Source organism: Trachypithecus francoisi, unplaced genomic scaffold (genome assembly GCF_009764315.1).
Source record: "Trachypithecus francoisi isolate TF-2019V2 unplaced genomic scaffold, Tfra_2.0 Lachesis_group15, whole genome shotgun sequence".
Classification (NCBI taxonomy): Eukaryota; Metazoa; Chordata; class Mammalia; order Primates; family Cercopithecidae; genus Trachypithecus; species Trachypithecus francoisi.
Genome location: NW_022681460.1, coordinates 86553421 through 86566676, shown reverse-complemented (window position 1 = coordinate 86566676; position 13256 = coordinate 86553421). Strand labels below are relative to the sequence as shown.

Sequence of the window (13256 nt, the reverse complement as noted above, 5' to 3'; positions counted from 1 at the left end):
TCGCAGGCAATCATTGAGATTTGTAAAATGGGAGTTGTTTGGTCGACAGGCCTAGTTACAAAGGCAGAGCAGCATTCTTTAGCATTTGGTGTTATTATAGAAACAGGAATCAGGATAAGAAAAAAGAAAACCTCAAATGAAAGCAAACCTGGAGGCCCCTCCCCATCTCAAATGGGAGGCTCTGGGGTCACTCCTAGCTGTGTGACTCTGGGCAAGTTATCTGAGCTCTCTTAGCCTCAGTAATCTGAAAAATAGATATTAGAATTATTTCACCTCAAGAATTATTGTGAGAACAAATGTTTTTGTACTAAAGCGCTTAGAATAGTGCCTGACCACAAGCAGTATGGGCTGTTATTACTATTATTATTAAAACTTAGAAAAGTATGTCTTGTTACAATGAGGAGACTAGTTAACAGGATTCTTACACTTCCCATGCCTTAGAAAAACATACAAAACAAAAAAAACAGTCATAGAAGTGTAGGATGGAGGGCATGTAGCTTTGTAGCATTGACAAAAAAAAAGGTAGATTTGGGCTGTTTTTGCATATACTGACCACTTTGTACCAACTGGCATTACAGTTTGAAGATGCAGAGCCTATAGATTCACTCACTCTAGATTTTAGATTCACTAGGCTTCATTTTTCTTTATTTTTTTATTTTTATTTTTCAGAGAGACAGGCTCTTGCTCTATCACCCAGGCTGAAGTGCAGTGGTATGATCATAATTCACTGCAGCCTCCAGCTCCTGGGCTCAATTAATCCTCCTGCCTCAACCTCCTGAGTAGCTGAGACTACAGGCATCTGCCACCATGCCTGGCTAACTTGCTAAAAAAATATTTTGTAGAGATGGGGTCTTGCTGTGTTGCCAGTGCTGGTCTTGGACTGCTGGCCACAAGTGACGGTAAAGCCTCAGCCTCCCAAAGTGCTGGACTTGCAGGTGTGAGCCCTGCACCCAGTCTTCACTAGGCTACTTATTGTGAAACTGCCTTTAGCATCCCCATGCCATTTCCCGATGTTGGTCCCTCATTCCTGCTTTCATCTCCTAGTTCAGATTAATTTTTCTAAAATAACAACAGCAGTATTTATGTCTTACTCCAACTCCATGGCAGATGTGTATAAATTGCAAGCATTTAGGAATAGCATTTGCCAGCTCCCAAGACTTGGCTCTCCCTCTCGCTCTGGCCTCACTTACCTAGCTGACCTCCTGTAGTACTGAGTTGTGTGCTGGCCAAGTTCCTATTCCCTGGTCTGCTTTCCTTCCCTTGACCTTCCTTGAAATGCTGCTAACCTGACTTTTGACTGTGATCTATGTGCTTTCGTGTGTGAACCCTAAAGAAAGGTCCTTCTCTAATGGAAACTTTCATTCTAGGAGTTACCTCATTCTGTTTTATGTGGATCTGTTAGCTCCTTCATTAGGTTTCAAGCTCTTTGAAACAGTGATTGAATTTGCTCACCTTTGCTTTCCTCTTGGGGTCTACATTGGGTCCCCAAGTGATAATAGAGCCTTCTGTAATACTGAATTGCCTTGAACAGAATTAAAGGACATTGGCACCAGATGTGATTTTGCTAATCCTTGGTAGATTTGGTGCCTCTGTCTGGGCCTGACGAGGGTAGAATGGCTGAAGAAAATGTGATCCCCTACCCATTATATTCTTTATTTCTGAACTATTCTAGAAGTTTTTGCCTCTTTTTGTTTCTATATATTTTCATACTTTTAAGCTACCCTTGCTTTTTTTTCCTGTCTAACCTTTCTTCACATGCTCACATGTAAGCCCAGTCATCCATCTCTCGTTTTCACCTTTCTGCCCTCATATATTTTTCTTAAAATGTCTTTTCTCATCTTACCTCCTTTCCTCTATCAGCCTCCTGAGCAGAAAATGGTAGTGCTAATGTTTTAAAAAGTGGGGGAGGACTAGAAATCTGTATGGAATGTAATTCACTTTTATTGCTTTTAAATTAAATGAAAGACTTTGCCCTTGTTTCCATTATACTCAGAAGGATTTCAGACTAAATCCTTAAGCCTGCCATATGGAAATAACTGGGCTAGATGGCTGCTATCTAATCTAAGCATTTAATTCAAACATTTGAAATGGTTTTTGCTTCAAGAAAACATAGGTTGATACTAAGCTTTATTTTAGCAAAGGTTTGGGAAAGGTTCTAATCTGTAGTATGTACACTTTAATAAATTTCATAGACTAGAGCAACAGATTACAATTTAGTTTGTTCTTCCAACATAAAACTGTTTTAATCCTAGTTATAAGTTCACTGAAGGCTGGATTTACTCACTGACTTGTTAAAACTGTAGATATCAACCACAACCCTGTTATTTAAACACAATTCAGAAATCATAAATAGAAATTCAAAAGGAGAGCTCAATGTTGCAAGATGAGATTTGATGCCCTGAAGAAACTCTCTGAAATTTGCCAAAGACCTTGTGGGACTTAAAATAACTTTTTGTTTCCTACCAGCTAGATATGGCAGCTTGAGAACTATTTATTATAAATCAAAATAGATATTTTACCAACTCAGAAAATGTTGCTTTTTGTTTGGATATTAATCTTGTTTGTTCATATTTTTAACTAGGAAAGTTAGTACATAATATGGTCATCCAACAGACCACAAGAAGAGAATTTATCCCTCATTCAACATTTTAGCAAATATTTCTTGAACACTAACCATGTGCAAGGTACTACAGTGACTGTTTCTGCTAATGAAATATGAATTAAATTTGGTGCTTGATCATAAGAAGTAGAACTGTGATATTATAATATTATAAATGCCATAGAAAACTTGCTATTATAAAATGCTCTGAGGAATTAATGCTTCCATAGGGTGCAGTGGGTCAGCTAGAGAAGGCTTTATAAAGAAAGTGGAATATGAGCTTTGATACCTAGCCAGATGTGGGTGTGTGAAGAACAGGGCAGGGCAGTGGGGAGTGGGTGGATTCTGGACAGCTGAAACATTGTTAACAAAATCTCAGAAATGGTACAAAATGGAATATGAATGAGAAAAACAGAACATTGGTTAGGTCTTATTTTTATGCAAATTAAAGAGAAGAGTTAGAGACAAAGTTAAAGTCAATGGGTCTAGAATTTCAGCTGAAACTTTGGTAGATAGTGGAGAATATTTTATCATTATTCTGCTCTTTAAACAACTTCAGAGATGATTGATCTGCACTAATCTTGATTGTAAAGGAAGAGAAATTATTTGGAAGACCAGTTAGGGGATTGTTATATTGTCTAGTAAAAGTTAATAAGATCTGCACAAGGCTGGGAAAAGTAGGATTAGAACAGAGGGGTGGAATTAAAGGACATCATGTAGTGGAAATTTCTAGGAGTTAGAACCTGATTGGAGAGGAAGAAGAAAGGGAGGAGTTAAAAATAACTGTAAAGAGCCAAATCTGAGAACTGACCCTGCTAAAAAAGTCAGAAAGTCAAGTGGTGCAGCTGGTGTGTGCTAGAAAGTAAGCTAAGCTTTACTAGCAGTACATGAATGTGTGTATGTTCCCTAATGGACAGTGGAAAGTATGAAATTGAAACTCAGGATATGACCTGGAATATAGACTTGGGACTCATTAGCATCAAGGAAATAGTGAAGATGTAGGAACAGATATGAATGCCAAGGGAGAATATGGAAGAGAAGATGGCCAAGGACAAGACTCTAGGGAGAAGTTCTACTTTTAGGTGAGTCTGTTGAAATAGTGAGGTCAGAGTAGAAGCAGGAGAACTTAACATCATAAAAGACTGGGGAAGACAGAGTGTGGAGAAAGGAGGAGCAGTAATATCCATGGAAGCAGAGAGGTAAGGAAGATGAAAACTGAGGGGGAAATTACATGTGGCAGCTAAGAATTCATTGACAACTTTCACAAGAGAGGTCTTAGAACCGTGAATTGCTGGAATGTATCCTCTTTGTCAGTCTGGAGTGTTTGTTTTTGACCTATTAAGTATGCTAGATTTGTCCAATGATTTAAAGTAGCACAGATAACTCTCTGTGTGTGTGTGTGTGTGTGTGTGTGTGTCTGTCTATCTGTCTGTGAGAGAGAGAGAGAGAGAGAGAGAGACAGAGAGAGAAGGAGAGAGAAAGAGTGAGCACCAGTCTTGTGGCCAGGGGACTATTTTATATTAATAAGTGATAAAATTATTTAAATATTCCTTGAGCTCACATTTCATCAATAATAGAAATGTAACTGAAAAAAATAATAGAAATGTTTACTTAGCCAAAAAGGAGATCTCTGGAAATTGACATTAGTCAATAAACAAAATTTGTACCCAAACTATGTTAATTAAAAAGACATTCTGCCCCATTTAATCACATGAAACAGCAACAGTAACAAAAATTCTATGTAAACAGCTGTTTAACTGAATTGATGCTCATACCCCAGGAACATATTTAGATCATCTTTTTCCTTTTTTTCTTCAGAATAAAAGGCCAAGCTATGATAGCAACTGGTGGAGTGATAACTGGCCTGGCCGCCTTGAAAAGGCAAGACTCTGCCAGATCACAGCAGCATGTCAACCTCAGCCCGTCTCCTGCTACCCAAGAGAAGAAACCCATCAGGCGCCGGCCCCGCGCAGATGTTGTGGTTGTTCGTGGCAAAATCCGGCTTTATTCCCCATCTGGCTTTTTTCTTATTTTAGGAGTGCTCATCTCCATTATAGGAATTGCCATGGCCGTTCTTGGATATTGGCCCCAAAAAGAACATTTTATTGATGCTGAAACAACACTGTCAACAAATGAAACTCAGGTCATTCGAAATGAGGGCGGTGTGGTGGTTCGCTTCTTTGAGCAGCATTTGCATTCTGATAAGATGAAAATGCTTGGCCCATTCACCATGGGGATTGGCATTTTCATTTTCATTTGTGCTAATGCCATTCTTCATGAAAACCGTGACAAAGAGACCAAAATCATACACATGAGGGATATCTATTCCACAGTCATTGACATTCACACGCTAAGAATCAAGGAGCAAAGACAAATGAATGGCGTGTACACTGGTTTGATGGGAGAAACAGAAGTAAAACAGAATGGGAGCACCTGTGCCTCGAGATTGGCAGCAAATACGATCGCCTCTTTCTCGGGTTTTCGGAGCAGTTTTCGAATGGACAGCTCCGTGGAGGAGGATGAACTTATGCTAAATGAAAGTAAGAGTTCTGGGCATCTTATGCCCCCTTTGCTCTCTGACAGCTCTGCGTCTGTCTTTGGCCTCTATCCACCGTCTTCCAAGACAACTGATGATAAGACCAGCGGTTCTAAGAAATGTGAAACCAAGTCAATTGTGTCATCGTCCATCAGTGCTTTTACATTGCCTGTGATCAAACTTAATAACTGTGTTATTGATGAACCCAGTATAGATAACATCACTGAAGATGCTGACAACCTCAAAAGCAGGTCAAGGAATTTGTCAATGGATTCCCTTGTGGCTCCTTTGGCCGACACCGGTGAATCCTTCCAGGCCATCAGCACCGTGCTACCAAGGAATCACTCCATCGGGGAGTCATTGTCGAGTCAATACAAGTCATCCATGGCTCTCAGACCTGGGACTGGACAGCTCTTGTCTCCTGGGGCTGCCAGAAGACAGTTTGGGTCCAATACATCCTTGCATTTGCTCTCCTCACACTCAAAGTCCTTAGACTTAGACCGGGGTCCCTCCACTCTGACTGTTCAGGCAGAACAACGGAAACATCCAAGTTGGCCTAGGTTGGATCGGAACAACAGCAAGGGATATATGAAACTAGAGAACAAAGAGGACCCAATGGATAGGTTGCTTGTGCCCCAAGTTGCCATCAAAAAAGACTTTACCAATAAGGAGAAGCTTCTTATGATTTCAAGATCTCACAATAATTTGAGTTTTGAACATGATGAGTTTTTGAGTAACAACCTAAAGCGGGGAACTTCTGAAACAAGGTTTTAATGTTAAAAGAATATATCATTTTACAAGGGTATATATTTTAAAACAATTTTCATTGGTGTTTCCTTCTTAAAGCACTGGCTATAAGCCTTTTTAATCAAATGGTTTGTAGTGTATTAGAATTGGCTGCTTAGTTCTGTAATGAAGATGGTTGTATGTTTGGGTTACTTGTGACTGCAGTACTCTGTGTTATCACATATGATTTTATTTTTCTCTTCCTTTGAAAGCATGATCTCTTTTATTAATATGAATGCAAAATAGTTGCATACAAATTAAAGCTTATTTTCTTTACTTTTAAGTTCTTTGATTGCCCTATTCATAAAATGAAGTGTCCAGTATGGAAAACAGAGGGTACCAAAGTGTGGACCAGGAGTACAAATTCAGTCCCAATACTCAATACATATTATAGAAGACTATGAGTGCAGACCTTAGGATGTGATTTTCTGAATAATTGTTCTTTGTAGGATTTGGTTAAATTATTTAAAATGAAGAAGATCTAGTTTCAGTGTGAGCTCAATAATGTTAATTGGTTAAGTTCATTGTGAATCTTGAGTTTTAGATAGGTAGTATTTTTTTCAATATCACTTCTGTTTTTAGTGATATTATATCAAGAAACAATGTATTTAAGAGCCATGGCTGACAGTGCCAGATATACTTAGGGATAAACATCAAAATGCAATATAGTAGCTATAACTTTAGATATTCAGAATCAAAATTTATTTGCAAGCTGACGTGATAAAATAAATGAACCAATATAATTTGTAGAAATGCTATCTTGAAATAGTTATACACATGAAGATGATGTTGATTAATGAATGAAGATACATTATGTACTAGTTAATGCTAACTAGTCTCAGTACTTTTTTTTAGCCATCTGTTACCTTCCAATAGCTCCTCATTCCCACATTCTATTTTCCCCCAATATGCTTCAGATCCTGGTATTTGGAAAACAATCAGCTAACCTTGACATTTCTTTTTACCTTCACATGCCACTAGCTTGGTAGTTCAAAAAAAATTTAGTTCTTGATAAATTGCCTTGAAGTTTACCTTGTGCTGGAAAGCCTTATGATAACTCCAAAGACTTTCTCATGGTATAATACATGTTGTTTAGGATTGTGTTTCTTAGTTAGCGAAGACAATAAATATTAAAATGGATGGTTTCCTCAGAAAATTTTCATGTTTTCCTTTAAGGTAACATACCTGTAAGAATTGTTTAATAAAATACTCAGGAAATTCTAAAGGTTTCTCCCAATACCTAAACATTTCTGAACATCAGTATTGCAGTTATGGAAGAGCAGAAGGAGGATACATTTGTTTGTGTTGCTCCCCAAAATTCCACCTTGCGTTTGCATCACAAACGTCCCTCAATTGAGGCAGTTTTATTTGTTAGAACATTAAGCCTGTGTATTGTAATAGAGTGGGCTCAATATTTTACTATAAAGCATTTAATAAACTTCTGTTATTAATAGAAGTTTGTGTTCTTCACACCTTTGCTATTGCTTTTTAAATAAAATGTACATTTCTGCTTACAGTACTATTTTTCACACTACTGAGGACACTTGATACCCTAGTACATGCACTGAGTATCTCGGCTTTTAAATTTTGCTTCTATTCGGTTAAAGAGCTAGGTCTATCTACGTATTTAATTAGACTGTTTTTAAATTTTGTTATCTTGGGATTGTTTTCACTTAAAGTTTCATTGACTCTCAGGAAAATAACCAAATATAGCATCTAGCAAATGTCAGCAGCACTCAGATTTGAAAACAGTGGCTCTCAACACCCCTGATGTGACGGATGACTGAAGCCATATAATTTGTTCAGTTCATCCCTGAAAGAGCTCTAGAAATTTGAAGAGGATTAAGCAGCATGGGTCTTAGTTGATCCAAATAAAGGAATTGGGGGCTTAAAGTAGTGGTTCCTGCTCAATCTTCTCTTCATCAAAAAGCCTGAGTTTTTTACTTATCAAGCAAATCAACTTTGATAAATTATAAATATTTTTCTCATTTTAAGTTAATCAAAAACATAGATTACTAATTAAGGTTTCAGATTCATGTGAGATAGCTGGTGTCACCACATTGATACAATTCTACCTAAAAGCAATGAAACCTGGAATTCTAGTTAGACCATATTTTGTGTATTTCCTTTAGGCTTTTATGAATATTGAAAATTATTTTTAAAATACACCTGCCATATTAGATTAGAACTGCACTCTAGATGCTTTGTTTAATCTTAATCACCTTAATTGCCTCTTTAAATCTCCAAATATGGTTATTCTGAGGGGCAGGGGTTTGGGACTTCAGCATGTGAATTTCAGGGGGACACAATTCAGCCTGTAACATGGGGTGTGGAGCGGTGAGTAAGGGTTCTTAGTCTAAAGTAGGTGAGAATGTGCAATACGCCCTTAATGACATTGCCACCCTGGCTATGTAGCCTTGAATCAATCACTTAATCCCTCAATTTCAATTACTTTCTTAATGTCAAGGCTTTGAATTCCTCACCTGTGAAGCGAGATGAGTAAGAAAAGAAACTGTCAAGTTCTTTCTAACTCTAAAGGTCCAGTGTTCTTGATGCCCTCCGATGAAGATCCACTGCCTGTCCCTGTCTCTTTGTAGCAGATTGCTTCTCAAAGGATGAGGGTAGGACTTGCAGAAGAGTAGAGCAGTGGGAGGCATGGATGTTGGAACCAGAAGACCCGGCATCTATCAGTTTATGAAGCTTTCAGGCTTAAATACATGTTTCTATCTGTATAATCTTCGAAGAAACAATGGCAATATAAGTAAAAAGACAAATGTTATTTAGCACCAGTTTGTATCAAGAGCTACTATAGTAGCTCTTGACTATTTACTAAAGACAAATTTTGAGTTACTTGTTTAGCAGTTCAAATTTAGCATTTATTTATTTATTTATTTATTTTTGAGACAGAATTTTGCTCTTGTTGCCCAGGCTGGAGTACAACAGTGCGATCTGAGCTCACTGCAACCTCCTCTTCCCAGGTTCAAACAATTCTCCTGCCTCAGCCTCCCACGTAGCTGGGAGCCCACCACCATGCCAAGCTAATTTTTTTGTATTTTTAGTAGAAACATGCTTTCACCGTGTTGACCAGGCTGGTCTTGAGCTTCTGACCTCAGGTGATCCACCCGCCTTGGCCTCCCAAAGTGCTGGGATTACAGGCAGGCATGAGTCACTGCGCCTGGCCCTACATTTAGCTCTTAAATTCACCACAGATAACTAAAAGAAGTAAAATATAGCATAAAAAAGAAAAAGACCCATCAGTTTATCAGACAAGGCCACAGTATTTATAGTACAAAAGACGGAATAATTTGCTAATAGAAACATAAACACCTTGAATTTTGAAGAAACAGGACGTTAGAGCCAACATCCAGTGCAACACCAAAGCTAGCAGAGTCAAGACCTGAATTTGGGACTGTTGATTCCTAGTATTTGCATCAATTAGAATCAAATCAAGTTTTTTAAATCACATATGTGCAGAATCTGGTGATTAGATTTTGGGTTTCTTATGGCTGGTAAAGAGAGAAGCATCTATAATTTCTGGAGGAAAACATAGTGTTGAAATGTCCAACACATCTTGTTGGGTTGGGGTTAAGGTGGTATACTTGGGACCTATATTGCAGACAGCACCAAACTTAGAATGGGAATTTTTAGTATTTAACTTCGATTTCCCACATTTTAAAGTATTAACTATCTAACACTGCTATGAAAGTTATGCCATTAAGCCCTTCCAAATCATTATATTGTCTTTCAGCAAGATACACGGAACTAAAATAAGACGTTTGCATCCATATTCAATAAACCACATGTACAAGAAGGAAGGCAAAAAGACAAGGGGGAAGGAAGGAAGGAGTGTGGTATTTGGGAGATAAGAGAGGAGGAGAGAATGCCATATGTTTTTCCTACTTATTAAAAACGCATAGGAAAGGCATTCCATTTATACTAAATTTTGGAATAAAATCAAGCTTATAATTTTTAATCACTGAGGCAGTGAGAAAATATTCTTAGTTGATTTTAAAATACATTTTAGTAGGCATTACCAGTGCTTATTATCTAGCTCATTTGAGTCAGTCACCCTAAGGGTTAGTGAATTAATCATTCATTTGAAGTCATCAGCTAATGAGTCATGAATAGCTCCAAGCTGTTAAGAAATTATTATTTTAAAAAATAAAATCACTTTTTTCTGTACTCAGATATTTTCTGTGTTCATTAGGTATTTTTCCCTAAAGCATTTCCAAATTCCAAGTATGTTACCTTGTGTTATCATTTACAATGTTAATAACCTGAAAAGTCAAATTAACTTTCCAGCCAGTTAGTTGAACAGTTAAGGAATTATCTTTCAAAGACTCTTGCATTTTATGAGTTTGTTATTAATGTCTATTACTGTTTCAAGACCTGAAGAGGTTCAAATAAAATACATAAGAGCAAAAAATATGAAGCACATTTAGAATCTGGATCGAACTGAATATAGGATATAATTATTCCTTACTCTGTAACATGCTTACTATACTTTAAGTAAGGGTGATACTTTCCTTAATGATAGGAAAAATTTCTCTTCTGAAGTAATGTAAGTGAAATATATTCTCTTTGGCATGTGAATACTACATTCTGTTTTATATTGGTTACCAAGGTGTTTAGCAACTTACAAAGTACATTTAATATTAAGCCAGTCTTTTCTTACCCAGGTTTCTTCTGGCAATGATATACACTAAGAAATTCTGACACAAAATTATTGGATGTTTATGAAATTCCACCGAAAGGGTCTAGTTCTAAAAATATGGCCTGCTCTCAAATATTTAAATACTAAGTATTTAATCTGTGATTCATTCAGGCCCTTCTCTTTCAACTTTTTACTTATTTACCTACTTTTGTTAACCCAATTTTATGGCTGTGTTCTCTGGTTGGTAGGTTAAAAGAGAGATAAAATTGAGTGTTGACCATTTTGCAATGTAATGGTGACACTGGCCATGGGCTTACAATGGAAGAAAAGGGAGAAAATGTGAAAAAGCCAATGGGCTGAGGAAGTAGAACTAAGTATATCTTTTATAGGTGCTGTTTTCAGTCACCCACTTCTATTGCCATAGTCAATCAAGAGTTGGCTCATTGGTCAAAGATTACTGTCAATCCAGATATGTCCCTGAATTATTTGTATACCAAAAAGTCCAGAAAATTCTGAAATTAATTTTAACATATCAGGGGCTTACACGGTGCTGCTACATATTGGGTTCCCAATGAATGTTTGTGGAATTAATTTACTTTTTAATTCACTATGGAAAATACAAGGAATAATCAGTTTCATTGTCCTATACTTAGGGGTCAGTTTGCCAAAGACTCTATGTCAGGAAACAGAAAACATATGTGACTGGTTATAAAATTTTATGTTTTACAGTGATAGAAGGCAGTGACTGGGTTATAAACCAATTGCAGGGAGTTAGAGGAGGCATGAATACAATAGTACTCTGGTTCATTTGAACCTAGAATGAATAAGGGAAGTAATTTCAGTGGCTGGGTATATCTTTTCAAAATTGTAGAAAATATAAAAGCTAATTCTGAAATGCAAAAGGAATTCAATACTTGTAAAACTGGCCAAAGGCCTTTTTGACACATTAACTTTGTATTACCTTTTTGTCCCATATATTTGCAATTTAACCTTAAGGCCCAACCCCTATTTGAAATAAAGGAACTATCTCCATTTTATCAATGAAACAATTACTCAGGTATACATAATATTTCAATTTCATGATTTTATAAGTCAAAAGGGTAATTTTCAGTTAGTTTCATGAGAATTACAGATTACGTTTCATTTACCAAGGTCCTATCATTGGTATAGCACATTTTTCCCATTCTCTAGTCTCCCAGGAATTCCAACATTACCTGTGCATGCAAATTACCTTCATTTCCTAGATGTAAACCTGAAAATAGAAACCTACTCTTAATGAAATTTTACACATTTACACGTTCTGGTAACAGCAGATACCAGAAGAGTAGGAAAATCAATTTTAGATGCAAATATCCCCTCTTTCAAATTGAGTAGAAAATATATTTTGACATTATTAATTTTATTAAACAGGTACAGAACAGATTTTTTAAGACTTTCAAGGGCCTTATGCACACTCACGTGACTTCTATGCATGGCACTGGGAACCAACTATAAGACCTGTACTATCCTTGACATCCTGAAGGAATATTAAAAAGAAAGTGATGCTCTCGGGATGGAGCAACTTGAGGTAGACCTTGAGGATTTGTATGAACGAAGGAAGTATTTCAAGGACAATCTTACAGAGGGTAATAGCAGGCAAGGTTAAGGCCTAGCATTGGGAAGAAGTAAAGCCTTTTGCAGGACACGTGGCAAAAGGAGTATTGACTTTAAATTGGAGAGGAAAAGAAGATCAGTTTGAAAAGGTACTTGGAGTTCAGATTAGTAAAAAATTTAAAAGCCAGGCCAAGTAACTAGGTTTTGTGGTACTGTAAGACTTTCTAAGCATGAGAGAAATATATTAGGAGAGAGGTTCTCAAGAATATAAATTTGGTCATGATCTGAAGAGTGGTTTGGAAAGTATTGGAAGGAAAGAGAAAAATAAAGTGTAGTTGGGACATGGATCAAAGTAGTAGCAAGAAAAATGGGAACATTTTCGATTCTCGGATTCTCAGTCATCTCAGTAAACTAGCTACCTTTCTTTGTATTCTCTCTCAATCTTGATTTCCAGGACGCCACACTCTCCCAGATTTTCCTACTTTGCTAATCCTTTCTTCCCAGTCTCCATGGCTGTTTTTTCCCTGTCTCCACCAGCAATTAACATTGGAGTGCTCTAGAACTCAGACTTTGTTTCTTTTCTGAATCTACCCTAATTCATTGCTGATCTAATGGCTTTAAAAAATATTTAATGCCCACAACTGCCAAACTCTCCTTTATTTCAGTCTCTTGTTTTTTCTACCTGGATGTCTGATAGACAAATGAAATTTATCATAGCAAAAACTGGACTCTATACCTTTCCTTCTAAATTTAGTCCATTTTATAGTTTTTCTCTTCTCAGTGATGACATCATCCCATCTTTCAAATTGTTTAGCTCATGACATCATTCCATCATTCAAATCGTTTAGCTCAAAACCCTTTGCATCATCATTGACTAGATTTTATTTCATGCCCCACACCCAGTCTTTCCATTAACTGTTCCCTACCTATTTAGTCTCTCAACAATGTGCAGGATTTTCCTCTTGATTTGACACAGCAAGTTATTAACCTTTGCTTTAAAAACTTTAATTATTATCCATATACTTAAAATTATTTGCATAATTTATCTGGTTATGGAAATAATGTGTGGTCACTATATTAAAACACAT

The 13256-nt window shown here is 36.9% G+C and overlaps 1 protein-coding gene across 3 annotated transcripts in view; it reads left to right on the top strand.

Moving 5' to 3' along the window:
• The window catches only part of TMEM200A (transmembrane protein 200A), an 86132-nt gene extending 78697 nt beyond the window's left edge, over positions 1–7435 (top strand). For 2 of the 3 annotated variants that reach the window (XM_033235481.1, XM_033235483.1), the window contains exon 2: positions 4418–7435. In XM_033235481.1, coding sequence (XP_033091372.1) covers positions 4434–5909 — 1476 coding nt within the window. In that variant the 5' untranslated portion in view covers positions 4418–4433 and the 3' untranslated portion in view covers positions 5910–7435. Of the gene's footprint in view, positions 1–1093; positions 3462–4417 lie in introns of those variants that run through there. The other variant, XM_033235484.1, reaches the window with a different exon arrangement.
• The last annotated feature ends 5821 nt before the right edge of the window (positions 7436–13256 follow it).